At 48.3% G+C, this 17,728-nt stretch overlaps 1 protein-coding gene across 1 annotated transcript in view; it reads right to left on the bottom strand.

The window, feature by feature from the left end:
• The window catches only part of iars1 (isoleucyl-tRNA synthetase 1), a 106,524-nt gene that overhangs the window by 22,599 nt on the left and 66,197 nt on the right, over positions 1 to 17,728 (bottom strand). The window contains 3 exon segments of the mRNA XM_031825799.1: positions 1,134 to 1,308; positions 8,501 to 8,584; positions 9,581 to 9,683. Coding sequence (XP_031681659.1) covers positions 1,134 to 1,308; positions 8,501 to 8,584; positions 9,581 to 9,683 — 362 coding nt within the window.

Consider the following 17,728-nt stretch of genomic DNA (forward strand, 5'->3'; position numbering starts at 1 on the left):
GTGTGTGTGTAGGGTTCAGTGTGTGTGTGTGTGTGTGTAGGGTTCAGTGTGTGTGTGTGTAGGGTTCAGTGTGTGTGTGTGTAGGGTTCAGTGTGTGTGTGTGTAGGGTTCAGTGTGTGTGTGTGTGTGTGTGTGTGTGTGTGTGTGTGTGTGTGTGTGTGTGTGTGTGTGTGTGTGTGTGTGTGTGTGTGTGTGTGTGTGTGTGTAGGGTTCAGTGTGTGTGTGTGTGTGTGTGTGTGTGTGTGTAGGGTTCAGTGTGTGTGTGTGTGTAGTGTGTAGGGTTCAGTGTGTGTGTGTGTGTGTAGTGTGTAGGGTTCAGTGTGTGTGTGTGTGTGTGTGTGTGTGTGTGTAAAGCATAGGGATGACTATCCCAAGTGGACCACGGTTATTAACAGTTACCTCCCACCATGCAACAGGAGAACCTCTATATAGTACTCTCCTCAATATATATATATAAATGTGTTTTACTGGGCTGCAATCAGAGGACCGTCCAACCTCCTACGCAGGTACAGAAAAACGTTTTTTGACTTCAAGAGTGCTGTGGGGTTTAGGAGGGGTGAGATGTGTTCCAATCAGAGGTACATTTAACAGACAGACCCGTTCCCCTGCCCCCGCTCCCCTGCCCCCTGCCCCCCGCTCCCCTGCCCCCCGCTCCCCCGCTCCCCTGCCCCCCGTTCCCCCTGCCCCCCGTTCTCCCGCCCCCCCGTTCCCCCTGCCCCCCGTTCTCCCGCCCCCCCGTTCTCCCTGCCCCCCGCTCCCCCGTTCTCCCTGCCCCCCGCTCCCCGCCCCCCCGTTCCCCCTGCCCCCCGTTCTCCCGCCCCCCCGTTCTCCCTGCCCCCCGCTCCCCCCCCTGCCCCCCGTTCTCCCGCCCCCCCGTTCTCCCTGCCCCCCGCTCCCCTGCCCCCCGCTCCCCTGCCCCCCGCTCCCCTCCGCTCCCCTGCCCCCCGTTCCCCCTGCCCTCCGCTCCCCGCTCCCCTGCCCCCCGCTCCCCTGCCCCCCGCTCCCCGCTCCCCTGCCCCCCGTTCCCCCTGCCCCCGCTCCCCTGCCCCCCGTTCCCCCGTTCTCCCGTTCTCCCGCCCCCCCGTTCCCCCTGCCCCCCGTTCTCCCTGCCCCCCGTTCCCCTCCCATCCTACCAGTCTTCTGGAAGGTCTCCAGCTGTTCGCTCTTCAGCTCTTTAATGGACGCCGTAATGGATTTGAAGGCTCCTTTCAGCCTCTTTCCCAGCACCATGTGGTCCGGTTCAGCCCGCAGGCTGATGCCGTACTTGTCTTTGTCCGTGGACAAGGTCAACTGGCGGACATTCAATTCCTGAGAGAAAAGAGAAAGGGGAGGAGAGGAGGAGGTTTTACTGCCTTGCTCCCAAAAAAACAACAAAAAAAGCACAACATACTATTTTGCTTCGTCACCAGATTATTTTTTGTTCTTGGACCGTGGGATTTGAACCAGCGACACTCTGGTTGCTGGCCCATCGTCCTGAACGCCAGGCTACATGAAGACAACTGTTGTTTCCTCTACCATCGCAGTGTTCTGTGTATCTTAGGTCCGCAGAGTCGCTACTAAAACGTGCATCAACCACCTGTTCAGATACGGAGGGAGGTGGTGGTGACTGCTGGTAGCAACAACCAGGACAGGACTAGAACACAACGGAGGGAGGTGGTGGAGGGAGGTGGTGGTGACTGCTGGTAGCAACAACCAGGACAGGACTAGAACACAACGGAGGGAGGTGGTGGTGACTGCTGGTAGCAACAACCAGGACAGGACTAGAACACACTTCTGTTCTGTACCGGCAACAATCAACACCGTCAGATCGGTGGAAACACAAAATGTGTGTGTGTGAGTGAGTGAGTGAGAGAGAGAGAATTACACCTCATGCATGCTCGTGCCCTCTAAGATCCAGAAAAGTGAAAGGTAGTGTACCGTGTGAGTGTGTGTGTGTGTGTGTGTGTGTGTGAGTGAGTGAGTGAGTGAGTGAGTGAGTGAGTGTGTGTGTGTGTGTGAGTGTGTGTGTGTGTGAGGGTGTCACAAAAACGTAGTGAGGGATGGATCAGTCCGAGCCACAGAGCAGCAGATTATTTTTCCGTGTCTCTGACCCAGCCAGGCACCGGGGGATGAGCCGATGCTTTCAGCCCAGCGCCCCACATCACCCTGGTCTCTTATCAACATCCTGTCTGGCCTGGTGCTGGTGCTGGGGTTAGGGCTGGGTGTTGAAAGACAACAGGTTGGGGCTGGGTGTTGAAGGACAACAGGTTAGGGCTGGGTGTTGAAGGACAACAGGTTAGGGCTGGGTGTTGAAGGACAACAGGTTAGGGCTGGGTGTTGAAGGACAACAGGTTAGGGCTGGGTGTTGAAGGACAACAGGTTAGGGCTGGGTGTTGAAGGACAACAGGTTAGGGCTGGGTGTTGAAGGACAACAGGTTAGGGCTGGGTGTTGAAGGACAACAGGTTAGGGCTGGGTGTTGAAGGACAACAGGTTAGGGCTGGGTGTTGAAGGACAACCGGTTAGGGCTGGGTGTTGAAGTACAACAGGTTAGGGCTGGGTGTTGAAGGACAACAGGTTAGGGCTGGGTGTTGAAGGACAACAGGTTAGGGCTGGGTGTTGAAGGACAACAGGTTAGGGCTGGGTGTTGAAGGACAACAGGTTAGGGCTGGGTGTTGAAGGACAACAGGTTAGGGCTGGGTGTTGAAGGACAACCGGTTAGGGCTGGGTGTTGAAGGACAACAGGTTAGGGCTGGGTGTTGAAGGACAACAGGTTAGGGCTGGGTGTTGAAGGACACAGGTTAGGGCTGGGTGTTGAAGGACAACAGGTTAGGGCTGGGTGTTGAAGGACAACAGGTTAGGGCTGGGTGTTGAAGGACAACAGGTTAGGGCTGGGTGTTGAAGGACAACAGGTTAGGGCTGGGTGTTGAAGGACAACAGGTTAGGGCTGGGTGTTGAAGGACAACAGGTTAGGGCTGGGTGTTGAAGGACAACAGGTTAGGGCTGGGTGTTGAAGGACAACAGGTTAGGGCTGGGTGTTGAAGGACAACAGGTTAGGGCTGGGTGTTGAAGGACAACAGGTTAGGGCTGGGTGTTGAAGGACAACAGGTTGGGGTTAGGGCTGGGTGTTGAAGGACAACAGGCTGGGGTTAGGGCTGGGTGTTGAAGGACAACAGGTTGGGGTTAGGGCTGGGTGTTGAAGCACAACAGGTTAGGGTTAGGGCTGGGTGTTGAAGGACAACAGGTTAGGGTTAGGGCTGGGTGTTGAAGGACAACAGGTTGGGGTTAGGGCTGGGTGTTGAAGGACAACAGGTTGGGGTTAGGGCTGGGTGTTGAAGGACAACAGGTTAGGGTTAGGGCTGGGTGTTGAAGGACAACAGGTTAGGGTTAGGGCTGGGTGTTGAAGGACAACAGGTTGGTGCTGGGTGTTGAAGGACAACAGGTTAGGGCTGGGTGTTGAAGGACAACAGGTTAGGGCTGGGTGTTGAAGGACAACAGGTTAGGGCTGGGTGTTGAAGGACAACAGGTTAGGGCTGGGTGTTGAAGGACAACAGGTTAGGGCTGGGTGTTGAAGGACAACAGGTTAGGGTTAGGGCTGGGTGTTGAAGGACAACAGGTTGGGGTTAGGGCTGGGTGTTGAAGGACAACAGGTTGGGGTTAGGGCTGGGTGTTGAAGGACAACAGGTTAGGGTTAGGGCTGGGTGTTGAAGGACAACAGGTTAGGGTTAGGGCTGGGTGTTGAAGGACAACAGGTTGGTGCTGGGTGTTGAAGGACAACAGGTTAGGGCTGGGTGTTGAAGGACAACAGGTTAGGGCTGGGTGTTGAAGGACAACAGGTTAGGGCTGGGTGTTGAAGGACAACAGGTTAGGGCTGGGTGTTGAAGGACAACAGGTTAGGGCTGGGTGTTGAAGGACAACAGGTTAGGGTTAGGGCTGGGTGTTGAAGGACAACAGGCTGGGGTTAGGGCTGGGTGTTGAAGGACAACAGGTTGGGGTTAGGGCTGGGTGTTGAAGGACAACAGGTTGGGGCTGGGTGTTGAAGGACAACAGGTTGGGGTTAGGGCTGGGTGTTGAAGGACAACAGGTTAGGGTTAGGGCTGGGTGTTGAAGAACAACAGGTTGGGGTTAGGGCTGGGTGTTGAAGGACAACAGGTTAGGGCTGGGTGTTGAAGGACAACAGGTTAGGGCTGGGTGTTGAAGGACAACAGGTTAAGGCTGGGTGTTGAAGAACAACAGGTTGGGGTTAGGGCTGGGTGTTGAAGGACAACAGGTTGGTGCTGGGTGTTGAAGGACAACAGGCTGGGGTTAGGGCTGGGTGTTGAAGGACAACAGGTTGGGGCTAGGGCTGGGTGTTGAAGGACAACAGGTTGGGGTTAGGGCTGGGTGTTGAAGAACAACAGGTTAGGGTTAGGGCTGGGTGTTGAAGGACAACAGGTTGGTGCTGGGTGTTGAAGGACAACAGGCTGGGGTTAGGGCTGGGTGTTGAAGGACAACAGGTTGGGGCTAGGGCTGGGTGTTGAAGGACAACAGGTTGGGGTTAGGGCTGGGTGTTGAAGAACAACAGGTTAGGGTTAGGGCTGGGTGTTGAAGGACAACAGGTTGGGGCTGGGTGTTGAAGGACAACAGGCTGGGGTTAGGGCTGGGTGTTGAAGGACAACAGGTTGGGGCTAGGGCTGGGTGTTGAAGGACAACAGGTTGGGGTTAGGGCTGGGTGTTGAAGAACAACAGGTTAGGGTTAGGGCTGGGTGTTGAAGGACAACAGGTTAGGGTTAGGGCTGGGTGTTGAAGGACAACAGGTTGGGGCTAGGGCTGGGTGTTGAAGGACAACAGGTTGGGGTTAGGGCTGGGTGTTGAAGGACAACAGGTTAGGGTTAGGGCTGGGTGTTGAAGGACAACAGGTTGGTGCTGGGTGTTGAAGGACAACAGGCTGGGGTTAGGGCTGGGTGTTGAAGGACAACAGGTTGGGGCTGGGTGTTGAAGGACAACAGGTTGGGGCTAGGGCTGGGTGTTGAAGGACAACAGGTTGGGGCTAGGGCTGGGTGTTGAAGGACAACAGGTTAGGGTTAGGGCTGGGTGTTGAAGGACAACAGGTTGGTGCTGGGTGTTGAAGGACAACAGGCTGGGGTTAGGGCTGGGTGTTGAAGGACAACAGGTTGGGGTTAGGGCTGGGTGTTGAAGGACAACAGGTTGGGGTTAGGGCTGGGTGTTGAAGGACAACAGGTTAGGGTTAGGGCTGGGTGTTGAAGGACAACAGGTTGGGGCTGGGTGTTGAAGGACAACAGGTTGGGGTTAGGGCTGGGTGTTGAAGGACAACAGGTTAGGGTTATGGCTGGGTGTTGAAGGACAACAGGTTGGGGTTAGGGCTGGGTGTTGAAGGACAACAGGTTAGGGTTAGGGCTGGGTGTTGAAGGACAACAGGTTAGGGTACAGGGCTGGATCTAATACTGTGTCTGTAATACTAGATATTGTACTGTGTCTCTAATACTAGATATTGTACTGTGTCTCTAATACTAGATATTGTACTGTGTCTGTAATACTAGATATTGTACTGTGTCTAATACTTGATATTGTACTGTGTCTAATACTAGATAGACATGATATTGTACTGCGTCTAATACTAGATAGACATGATATTGTACTGCGTCTAATACTAGATAGACTTGATATTGTACTGTGTCTAATACTAGATAGACATGATATTGTACTGCGTCTAATACTAGATAGACTTGATATTGCACTGTGTCTAATACTAGATAGACATGATATTGTACTGCGTCTAATACTAGATAGACATGATATTGTACTGCGTCTAATACTAGATAGACTTGATATTGCACTTGACATTAAACTGAACAACTTTATTCAGGGCTCAGACTTATAAAAGACCAATTCATTATCTACAGTAACAACATAATATTACTATAGGAGTTGTTTATCACATTGCTGAATTCCTCTGCATTTCATCCTTCAACAGTTTAATTCACTTCACCGTCTTAGCAGGATGGGTTGTTGTGCTACAGAATATAGTACCAGTCAAAAGTCCTTTATATTTTACTATGTTCTACATTGTAGAATAATAGTGAAGACATCAAAACTATGAAATAACACATACGGAATCATGTAGTAACCAAAAAAAAGTGTTAAACAAATCAAAAATATATTTTAGATTCTTCAAAGTAGCCACCTTTTGCCTTGATGACAGTTTTTCACACTCTTGGCATTCTCTCAACCAGCTTCATGAGGTAGTCACCTGGAATGCATTTCCATTAACAGGTGTTCCTTCTTAAAAAGTTCATTTGTGGAATTTCTTTCCTTATTAACACGTTTGAGCCGATCAGTTGTGTTGTGACAAGGTAGGGCTGGTATACAGAATATAGCCAAATAGGGCTATCTTCTATAGAAAATAGTAAAAATAAAGAAAAACCCTTGAATGAGTAGGTGTAATGTTGTGCTGCTGCCATGTGCCTGCTACCATGCTGTTGTCATGCTGTGTTGCTGCCTTGCTATGTTGTTGTCTCAGGTCTCTCTTTATGTAGTGTTAGGTCTCTCTTTATGTAGTGTTAGGTCTCTCTTTATGTAGTGTTGTGGTGTCTTAGGTCTCTCCTTATGTAGTGTTGTGGTGTCTTATGTCTCTCTTTATGTAGTGTTGTGTTGTCTCAGGTCTCTCTTTATGTAGTGTTGTGGTGTCTTATGTCTCTATGTAGTGTTGTGTTGTCTCAGGTCTCTATGTAGTGTTGTGGTGTCTCTCTTTGTGTTGTGGTGTCTTATGTCTCTCTTTATGTAGTGTAGTGTTGTCTTAGGTCTCTCTTTATGTAGTGTAGTGGTGTCTTAGGTCTCTCTTTATGTAGTGTTGTCTTATGTCTCTCTTTATGTAGTGTTGTGTTGTCTTATGTCTCTCTTTATGTAGTGTAGTGTTGTCTTAGGTCTCTCTTTATGTAGTGTTGTCTTATGTCTCTCTTTATGTAGTGTTGTGTTGTCTTATGTCTCTCTTTATGTAGTGTAGTGTTGTCTTATGTGTGTTGTGTTGTCTCTCTTTATGTAGTGTTGTCTTATGTCTCTATGTAGTGTTGTGTTCTCTCTTGATGTAGTGTTGTCTCAGGTCTCTCTTTATGTAGTGTTGTGTTGTCTTATGTCTCTCTTTATGTAGTGTTGTCTTATGTCTCTCTTTATGTAGTGTTGTGTTGTCTTATGTCTCTCTTTATGTAGTGTAGTGTTGTCTTATGTGTGTTGTGTTGTCTCTCTTTATGTAGTGTTGTCTTATGTCTCTATGTAGTGTTGTGTTCTCTCTTTATGTAGTGTTGTCTTATGTCTCTCTTTATGTAGTGTTGTGTTGTCTTATGTCTCTCTTTATGTAGTGTTGTGGTGTCTCTCTTTATGTAGTGTTGTCTTATGTCTCTCTTTATGTAGTGTAGTGTTGTCTTATGTCTCTCTTTATGTAGTGTAGTGTTGTCTTATGTCTCTCTTTATGTAGTGTTGTGTTGTCTCTCTTTATGTAGTGTTGTCTTATGTCTCTCTTTATGTAGTGTTGTCTTATGTCTCTCTTTATGTAGTGTTGTGTTGTCTCTCTTTATGTAGTGTAGTGTTGTCTCTCTTTATGTAGTGTTGTGTTGTCTCCCTTCTTGTGATGTGTGTTTTGTCCTATATGTATATTGTATTTATTTATTTATTTATCCCCGTCCCCACAGGAGGCCTTTTTGCCTTTTGGTAGGCTGTCATAGTAAATAATAATTTGTTCTTAACTGACTTGTCTAGTTAAATAAAGGTTAAATAAATAAAAATGAAATGGGCAAAACCAGTGACCTAAGCAACTTTCGAGAGCGTGGTATGATCGTCGGCACGCCAGATCCAGTATCTCAGAAGCAGCCTTCCTCCTGGGCTTTTCACACACAACAGTCTCTAGTGTTTACAGAGAATGGTGCCACAAACAAAACACATCCAGTCACCGGCAGTCGAGAGGTCGATGTAGAACGGCAAAAAATATCCTGCAAGCGAACAGGTCGGACCACAAAACAGACAAATAATGGCGCAGTCAAACTCTCATCTCTGAACACACAACTCGTTGATCCCTGTTACTGATTGGCTATTTGCAGCAGACGACCACACCAGGGTTCCACTCCTATCAGGTAAGAACAGGAAGCAGCTCCCGTGAGCAACGCCATCACCAACACTGGACAATGGAGGAGTGGAAAAACATTGCCTGGAACATGACAGCGAGTTCAGTTTACTAGAGTGTCCTGGTCAGTCCTCCAGACCTCAACCCTATAGAGCATAATGGGATGAGATGGAACGGGCTGTTAGCAGCATGAATGTACCACCGTCCAATCTGCTGCAACTGTGTGATGTCATCGTGACTAACATCCATTTGGAACGTTTCCGACACCTTGTAGAATACCCCGAAGAATTCAGGTTGTTGTGGATGCAAGGGGAGAGGGGGGGGGGTCCAACCTGGTACTAGATGAGTGTACCCAATTAACTGGCGAGCGAGCGAGCGAGTGAATATATGTGTTTGTGTATATCTCTTACCTCCAGGATGTATTTCTGCAGGGAGGTGATGTCTCTCAGAGCTTCTGGATCTTGGTGGATCACTACCACCTCCTTTAAGGGATACTACACAACAACAACAACCGTTAGTACACAACAACAACCGTTAGTACACAACAACAACCGTTAGTACACAACAACAACCGTTAGTACCCAACAACAACCGTTAGTACCCAACAACAACCTTTAGTACCCAACAACAACCGTTAGTACCCAACAACAACCTTTAGTACCCAACAACAACCGTTAGTACACAACAACAACCGTTAGTACACAACAACAACCGTTAGTACACAACAACAACCGTTAGTACACAACAACAACCGTTAGTACACAACAACAACCGTTAGTACACAACAACAACCGTTAGTACCCAACAACAACCGTTAGTACCCAACAACAACCGTTAGTACCCAACAACAACCGTTAGTACACAACAACAACCTTTAGTACCCAACAACAACCGTTAGTACCCAACAACAACCTTTAGTACCCAACAACAACCTTTAGTACCCAACAACAACCTTTAGTACCCAACAACAACCTTTAGTACCCAACAACAACCGTTAGTACCCAACAACAACCGTTAGTACCCAACAACAACCGTTAGTACCCAACAACAACCGTTTGTACCCAACAACAACCGTTAGTATCCAAAAACAACCGTTAGTACCCAACAACAACAACAACCGTTAGTACCCAACAACAACCGTTAGTACACAACAACAACAACAACCGTTAGTACACAACAACAGACACTTCATGGGGTACTACAACATAATAACAATAACTGTTAGTACACAACAACCACAACCGTTAGTACACAACAACAACAACCGTTAGTACACAACAACAACCACCGTTAGTACACAACAACAACAACCGTTAGTACACAACAACAACAACAGCCATTAGTGTACTAGACATAACACATACATACTACCACCTTCAGGGAAAACAACAACAACAAAACGACAACAATCACACACACGTAGCGCTATACATGACAACAACAAATGCTAGCTAAGAGAAGAAAAACACACACAGTTGATGTCCTCTTACCTTAACGGGCAGAGTCCTGCGGTCTCGGATGACTCGTCCAAGCTCAATGACAGACTGCATCTGACACACCGCACTTTCTATACGCTTGTCAATCAACGACTCCCTGTCACACACACACAATAATAATAGCAGGTTAGACAGGTCAGACTGGGACCAGGTAGAAGACAGTGACACAGTGGGTATTTTATTTTTTAACCTTTATTAACTAGGCAAGTCAGCTAAGAACAAATTCTTATTTTCAATGACGGCCTACCTTCAATGACTGCCTGTTCAGGGGCAGAACGACGCACCCTGTCAGCTCGGGGATTCGATCCTTTCGGTTACTGGCCCAAAGCTCTAACCACTAGGCTACCTGCCACCTCTACACTCTAACCACTAGGCTACCTGCCGCCTCTACACTCTAACCACTAGACTACCTGCCGCCTCTACACTCTAACCACTAGACTACCTGCCGCCTCTACACTCTAACCACTAGACTACCTGCCGCCTCTACACTCTAACCACTAGACTACCTGCCGCCTCTACACTCTAACCACTAGACTACCTGCCGCCTCTACACTCTAACCACTAGGCTACCTGCCGCCTCTACACTCTAACCACTAGGCTACCTGCCACCTCTACACTCTAACCACTAGGCTACCTGCCACCTCTACACTCTAACCACTAGGCTACCTGCCACCTCTACACTCTAACCACTAGGCTACCTGCCACCTCTACACTCTAACCACTAGGCTACCTGCCACCTCTACACTCTAACCACTAGGCTACCTGCCACCTCTACACTCTAACCACTAGGCTACCTGCCACCTCTACACTCTAACCACTAGGCTACCTGCCACCTCTACACTCTAACCACTAGGCTACCTGCCACCTCTACACTCTAACCACTAGGCTACCTGCCACCTCTACACTCTAACCACTAGGCTACCTGCCACCTCTACACTCTAACCACTAGGCTACCTGCCTCCTCTACACTCTAACCACTAGGCTACCTGCCTCCTCTACACTCTAACCACTAGACTACCTGCCGCCTCTAACCACTAGGCTACCTGCCACCTCTACACTCTAACCACTAGACTACCTGCCTCCTCTACACTCTAACCACTAGACTACCTGCCGCCTCTAACCACTAGGCTACCTGCCACCTCTACACTCTAACCACTAGACTACCTGCCGCCTCTAACCACTAGGCTACCTGCCGCCTCTAACCACTAGGCTACCTGCCGCCTCTAACCACTAGGCTACCTGCCGCCTCTAACCACTAGGCTACCTGCCGCCTCTACACTCTAACCACTAGGCTACCTGCCGCCTCTACACTCTAACCACTAGGCTACCTGCCGCCTCTACACTCTAACCACTAGGCTACCTGCCGCCTCTACACTCTAACCACTAGGCTACCTGCCGCCTCTACACTCTAACCACTAGGCTACCTGCCGCCTCTACACTCTAACCACTAGGCTACCTGCCGCCTCTACACTCTAACCACTAGGCTACCTGCCGCCTCTACACTCTAACCACTAGGCTACCTGCCGCCTCTACACTCTAACCACTAGGCTACCTGCCGCCTCTACACTCTAACCACTAGGCTACCTGCCGCCTCTACACTCTAACCACTAGGCTACCTGCCGCCTCTACACTCTAACCACTAGGCTACCTGCCGCCTCTACACTCTAACCACTAGGCTACCTGCCGCCTCTACACTCTAACCACTAGGCTACCTGCCGCCTCTACACTCTAACCACTAGGCTACCTGCCGCCTCTACACTCTAACCACTAGGCTACCTGCCGCCTCTACACTCTAACCACTAGGCTACCTGCCGCCTCTACACTCTAACCACTAGGCTACCTGCCGCCTCTACACTCTAACCACTAGGCTACCTGCCGCCTCTACACTCTAACCACTAGGCTACCTGCCACCTCTACACTCTAACCACTAGACTACCTGCCTCCTCTACACTCTAACCACTAGACTACCTGCCGCCTCTAACCACTAGGCTACCTGCCACCTCTACACTCTAACCACTAGGCTACCTGCCTCCTCTACACTCTAACCACTAGGCTACCTGCCTCCTCTACACTCTAACCACTAGGCAACCTGCCCCTCTACACTCTAACCACTAGGCTACCTGCCTCCTCTACACTCTAACCACTAGGCTACCTGCCACCTCTACACTCTAACCACTAGGCTACCTGCCACCTCTACACTCTAACCACTAGGCTACCTGCCGCCTCTACTCTCTAACCACTAGGCTACCTGCCACCCCTACACTCTAACCACTAGGCTACCAGCCACCTCTACACTCTAACCACTAGGCTACGCTGCCGCCTCTACACTCTAACCACTAGGCTACCAGCCACCTCTACACTCTAACCACTAGGCTACCCTGCCACCTCTACACTCTAACCACTAGGCTACGCTGCCGCCTCTACACTCTAACCACTAGGGTACCCTGCCACCTCTACACTCTAACCACTAGGCTACCTGCCGCCTCTACACTCTAACCACTAGGGTACCCTGCCGCCTCTACACTCTAACCACTAGGCTACCTGCCGCCTCTACACTCTAACCACTAGGCTACCTGCCACCTCTACACTCTAACCACTAGGCTACCCTGCCGCCCCTCCACTCTAACCACTAGGGTACCCTGCCACCTCTACACTCTAACCACTAGGGTACCCTGCCACCTCTACACTCTAACCACTAGGGTACCCTGCCACCTCTACACTCTAACACTCTAACCACTAGTCTACCCTGCCACCTCTACACTCTACACCCTGCTGACTCTATAGCCACTCCTACTGAGGATGGTAGCTGACTCTATAGCCACTCCTACTGAGGATGGTAGCTGACTCTATAGCCACTCCTACTGAGGATGGTGGCTGACTCTATAGCCACTCCTATCTGTCATATCTTTAATCGGAGCCTAGAGGAAAGTCTTTGTCCTCAGGCCTGGAGGGAAGCCAAAGCCATTCCGCTACCCAAGAGTGGTACAGCGGCCTTTAATGGTTCTAACAGCAGACCTTTCAGCTTGTTGCCAGCTCTTAGCAAATAGTTTTTTTCCAGACTTTCAGCATGCTTTTAGAGAAGGGCACTCAACATGTACTGCACTGACACAAATGACTGATGATTGGTTGAAATAAATTGATTATTGAAATTGATAAGAAGATTGTAGGAGATGTACTGTTAGATTTCAGTGCAGCCTTTGATATTATTTACCGTAACCTGTTGTTGGAATTTTTTTATTTATTTTATGGCTTTTCAAACCTCTGTCATATCGTGGATACTTTAATGGAAGCTTCTCTAATGTTAAATATGTAAAGTGTGGTGTACCGCAGGGCAGCTCTCTAGGCCCTCTACTCTTTTCTATTTTATCAATGACCTGCCACTGGCATTAAACAAAGCCTGTGTGTCCATGTATGCTGATGATTCAACCATATACACATCAGCAACCACAGCTAATGAAGTCACTGAAAACCTTAACAAAGAGTTGCAGTCTGTTTTCAAATGGGTGGCCTGTAATACACTGGTCCTGAATATCTCTAAAACTAAGAGTATTCCTTAACTTCTTGGTGACTGGGGGGCAGTAATTGAGTAGCTTGGATGAATAAGGTGCACAGAGTAAACCTGCTGCTACTCAGCCATAAAAGCTAGAATATGCATAGAAAACAATCTGACGTTTCTAAAACTGTTTGAATGATGTCTGTGAGTATAACAGGTGAAAACCTGATTTAAAAAATCCAACCAGGAAGTGGGAAAACTGAGGTTGGTCGTTTTTCAACTCAGCCCCTATTGAAGATACAGTGGAATATTGGCTGGCCGCCACAGGAGTCACTGGGGCGCGATGAGACAAGGATATCCCTACCAGCCAAACCCTCCCTAACCCGGACGACACTAGGCCAATTGTGCGTCGCCCCACGGACCTCCCGGTCGCGGCCGGTTACGACAGAGCCTGGGCACGAACCCAGAGTCTCTGCTGGCGCAGCGCCACCGGGAGGCCTATAATGTTATTTCTGATAATGTTGACTAGCCAACATGGCGGATATTTCTCTGGCTGGTTGCATTAAGGAGAAGTTTATCTAGTTTATCTAGTTCCATGTATAACAGTTGTATCTTTTATCAATGTTTATTATGAGTATTTCTGGGAATTGATGTGGCTCTCTGCAAAAACACTGCATGTTTTGGAACTACTGAACATAACACGCCAATGTAAAATAAGATTTTTGGATAAAAATATGAACTTTATCGAACAAAACATACATGTATTGTGTAACATGAAGTTCTATGAGTGTCATCTGATGAAGATCATCAAAGATTAGTGATTAATTGTATCTCCATATGTGCTGCTTTTGATACCATCGATCACCACATTCTTTTGGAGAGATTGGAAACCCAAATTGGTCTACACGGACATGTTCTGGCCTGGTTTAGATCTTATCTGTCGGAAAGATATCAGTTTGTCTCTGTGAATGGTTTGTCCTCTGACAAATCAACTGTAAATTTCGGTGTTCCTCAAGGTTCCGTTTTAGGACCACTATTGTTTTCACTATATATTTTACCTCTTGGGGATGTTATTCGAAAACATAATGTAAACTTTCACTGCTATGCGGATGACACACAGCTGTACATTTCAATGAAACATGGTGAAGCCCCAAAATTGCCCTCGCTAGAAGCATGTGTTTCAGACATAAGGAAGTGGATGGCTGCAAACTTTCTACTATTAAACTCGGACAAAACAGAGATGCTTGTTCTAGGTCCCAAGAAACAAAGAGATCTTCTGTTGAATCTGACAATTAATCTTAATGGTTGTACAGTCGTCTCAAATAAAACTGTGAAGGACCTCGGCGTTACTCTGGACCCTGATCTCTCTTTTGAAGAACATATCAAGACCATTTCGAGGACAGCTTTTTTCCATCTACGTAACATTGCAAAAATCTGAAACTTTCTGTCCAAAAATGATGCAGAAAAATTAATCCATGCTTTTGTCACTTCTAGGTTAGACTACTGCAATGCTCTATTTTCCGGCTACCCGGATAAAGCACTAAATAAACTTCAGTTAGTGCTAAATACGGCTGCTAGAATCCTGACTAGAACCAAAAAATTTGATCATATTACTCCAGTTCTAGCCTCTCTACACTGGCTTCCTGTCAAAGCAAGGGCTGATTTCAAGGTTTTACTGCTAACCTACAAAGCATTACATGGGCTTGCTCCTACCTATCTCTCTGATTTGGTCCTGCCGTACATACCTATACGTACGCTACGGTCACAAGACGCAGGCCTCCTAATTGTCCCTAGAATTTCTAAGCAAACAGCTGGAGGCAGGGCTTTCTCCTATAGAGCTCCATTTTTATGGAACGGTCTGCCTACCCATGTCAGAGACGCAAACTCGGTCTCAACCTTTAAGTCTTTACTGAAGACTCATCTCTTCAGTGGGTCATATGATTGAGTGTAGTCTGGCCCAGGAGTGGGAAGGTGAACGGAAAGGCTCTGGAGCAACGAACCGCCCTTGCTGTCTCTGCCTGGCCGGTTCCCCTCTTTCCACTGGGATTCTCTGCCTCTAACCCTATTACAGGGGCTGAGTCACTGGCTTGCTGGGGCTCTCTCATGCCGTCCCTGGAGGGGGTGCGTCACCTGAGTGGGTTGATTCACTGTTGTGGTCATCCTGTCTGGGTTGGCGCCCCCCCCCCCATTGGGTTGTGCCGTGGCGGAGATCTTTGTGGGCTATACTCAGCCTTGTCTCAGGATGGTAAGTTGGTGGTTGAAGATATCCCTCTAGTGGTGTGGGGGCTGTGCTTTGGCAAAGTGGGTGGGGTTATATCCTTCCTGTTTGGCCCTGTCCGGGGGTGTCCTCGGATGGGGCCACAGTGTCTCCTGACCCCTCCTGTCTCAGCCTCCAGTATTTATGCTGCAGTAGTTTATGTGTCGGGGGGCTGGGGTCAGTTTGTTATATCTGGAGTACTTCTCCTGTCCTATTCGGTGTCCTGTGTGAATCTAAGTGTGCGTTCTCTAATTCTCTCCTTCTCTCTTTCTTTCTCTCTCTCGGAGGACCTGAGCCCTAGGACCATGCCCCAGGACTACCTGACATGATGACTCCTTGCTGTCCCCAGTCCACCTGGCCATGCTGCTGTTCCAGTTTCAACTGACCTGAGCCCTAGGACCATGCCCCAGGACTACCTGACATGATGACTCCTTGCTGGCCCCAGTCTACCTGGCCATGCTGCTGCTCCAGTTTCAACTTCCACCTGACTGTGCTACTGCTCTAGTTTCAACTGTTCTGCCTTATTATTATTCGACCATGCTGGTCATTTATGAACATTGAACATCTTGACCATGTTCTGTTATAATCTCCACCCGGCACAGCCAGAAGAGGACTGGCCACCCCACATAGCCTGGTTCCTCTCTAGGTTTCTTCCTAGGTATTGGCCTTTCTAGGGAGTTTTTCCTAGCCACCGTGCTTCTACACCTGCATTGCTTGCTGTTTGGGGTTTTAGGCTGGGTTTCTGTACAGCACTTTGAGATATCAGCTGATGTACGAAGGGCTATATAAATAAATTTGATTTGATTTGCTGGAAAAATGGCTGGGTTTTTCTGTGAGCTGGTGGTGACCTAACATAATAGTTTGTGGAGCTTTTGCTGTAGGCATTTTTGAAATCAGAAACTGTGGCTGGATTAACGAGAATTATATCTTTAAAATGGTGTAAAATATGATGGATGCTTGAGGAATTCTATGGGATTATTTTTTGGGAATTATGAGATTTTTGTTGTTTTGAATTTGGCGCCCTGCACTTTCACTGGCTGTTGGCGGGGTGGGACACTACCGTCCCGAATATCCCAGAGAGGTTACATTCTAGACCTCAGCTGAATCTGGTAATGAATGGTGTGGCTGTTGAACAAGTTGAGGAGACTAAATTACTTGGCGTTACCTTAGATTGTAAACGGTCATGGTCAAAACATATTGATTCAATGGTTGTAAAGATGGAGCGAGATCTGGCTGTGACAAAGAGATGCTCTGCTTTTTTGACACCACACTCCACAAAGCAAGTCCTGCAGGCTCTAGTTTAGTCTGATCTTGATTATTGTCCAGTCATATGGTCCAGTGCTGCTAAGAAAGACCTAGTTAAGCTGCAGCTGGTCCAGAACAGAGGGGCACATCTTGCTCTTCATTGTGAATCAGAGGGCTAATATACAGTACCAGTCAAATCATTACAGGATTTCTCTTTATTTTACTATGTTCTACATTGTAGAATAATAGTGAAGACATCAAAACCATGAAATAACACATATGGAATCATCCCCCCCAAAAAGTGTTAAATAAATCATGAATCATGTAGTAATCCCTGGTACTGTAAATAATAACCAAAGGGTTGATGTAAATACTATGCCAGTCTCTCTTGGCGATGAGTTGAGAGATTTGACTGCATCAAAAATAAGAAGAAGAAGAATTCCAAATGGTTTGCATAGTCAACTTACACACAGCTCTGACACACACACACACAGCTCTGACACACACACACACACACACACACACACACACACACACACACACACAGCTCTGACACACACAGCTCTGACACACACACACACAGCTCTGACACACACACACACAGCTCTGACACACACACACACACACACACACTCAGACACACACAGACACCCCACCAGACAACAGGGGTCTTTTCACAGTCCCCAAATCCATAACAAATTCAAGAAAGGTGTACAGTATTATAAAAAAGCTAAGCATGGAACTCCCATCTCATATCGCTCAAATGAACAGCAAACAGATATCTCGGGGCACAACGCGTCTCCCCTACTTGACCTAGATATTGTTTTATATGTAGGCCGTTTGTTTTTTATTTGACATATGTAGCGCCATGTAGCGCCGTCCTTATGTAGCGCCATGTAGCGCCGTCCTTATGTAGCGCCGTCCTTATGTAGCGCCATGTAGCGCCGTCCTTATGTAGCGCCGTCCTTATGTAGCGCCATGTAGCGCCGTCCTTATGTAGCGCCGTCCTTATGTAGCGCCATGTAGCGCCGTCCTTATGTAGCGCCATGTAGCGCCGTCCTTATTTAGCGCCATGTAGCGCCGTCCTTATGTAGCGCCGTCCTTATGTAGCGCCGTCCTTATGTAGCGCCGTCCTTATGTAGCGCCG

The sequence above is a fragment of the Oncorhynchus kisutch genome, linkage group LG5 (genome assembly GCF_002021735.2).
Source record: "Oncorhynchus kisutch isolate 150728-3 linkage group LG5, Okis_V2, whole genome shotgun sequence".
Classification (NCBI taxonomy): Eukaryota; Metazoa; Chordata; class Actinopteri; order Salmoniformes; family Salmonidae; genus Oncorhynchus; species Oncorhynchus kisutch.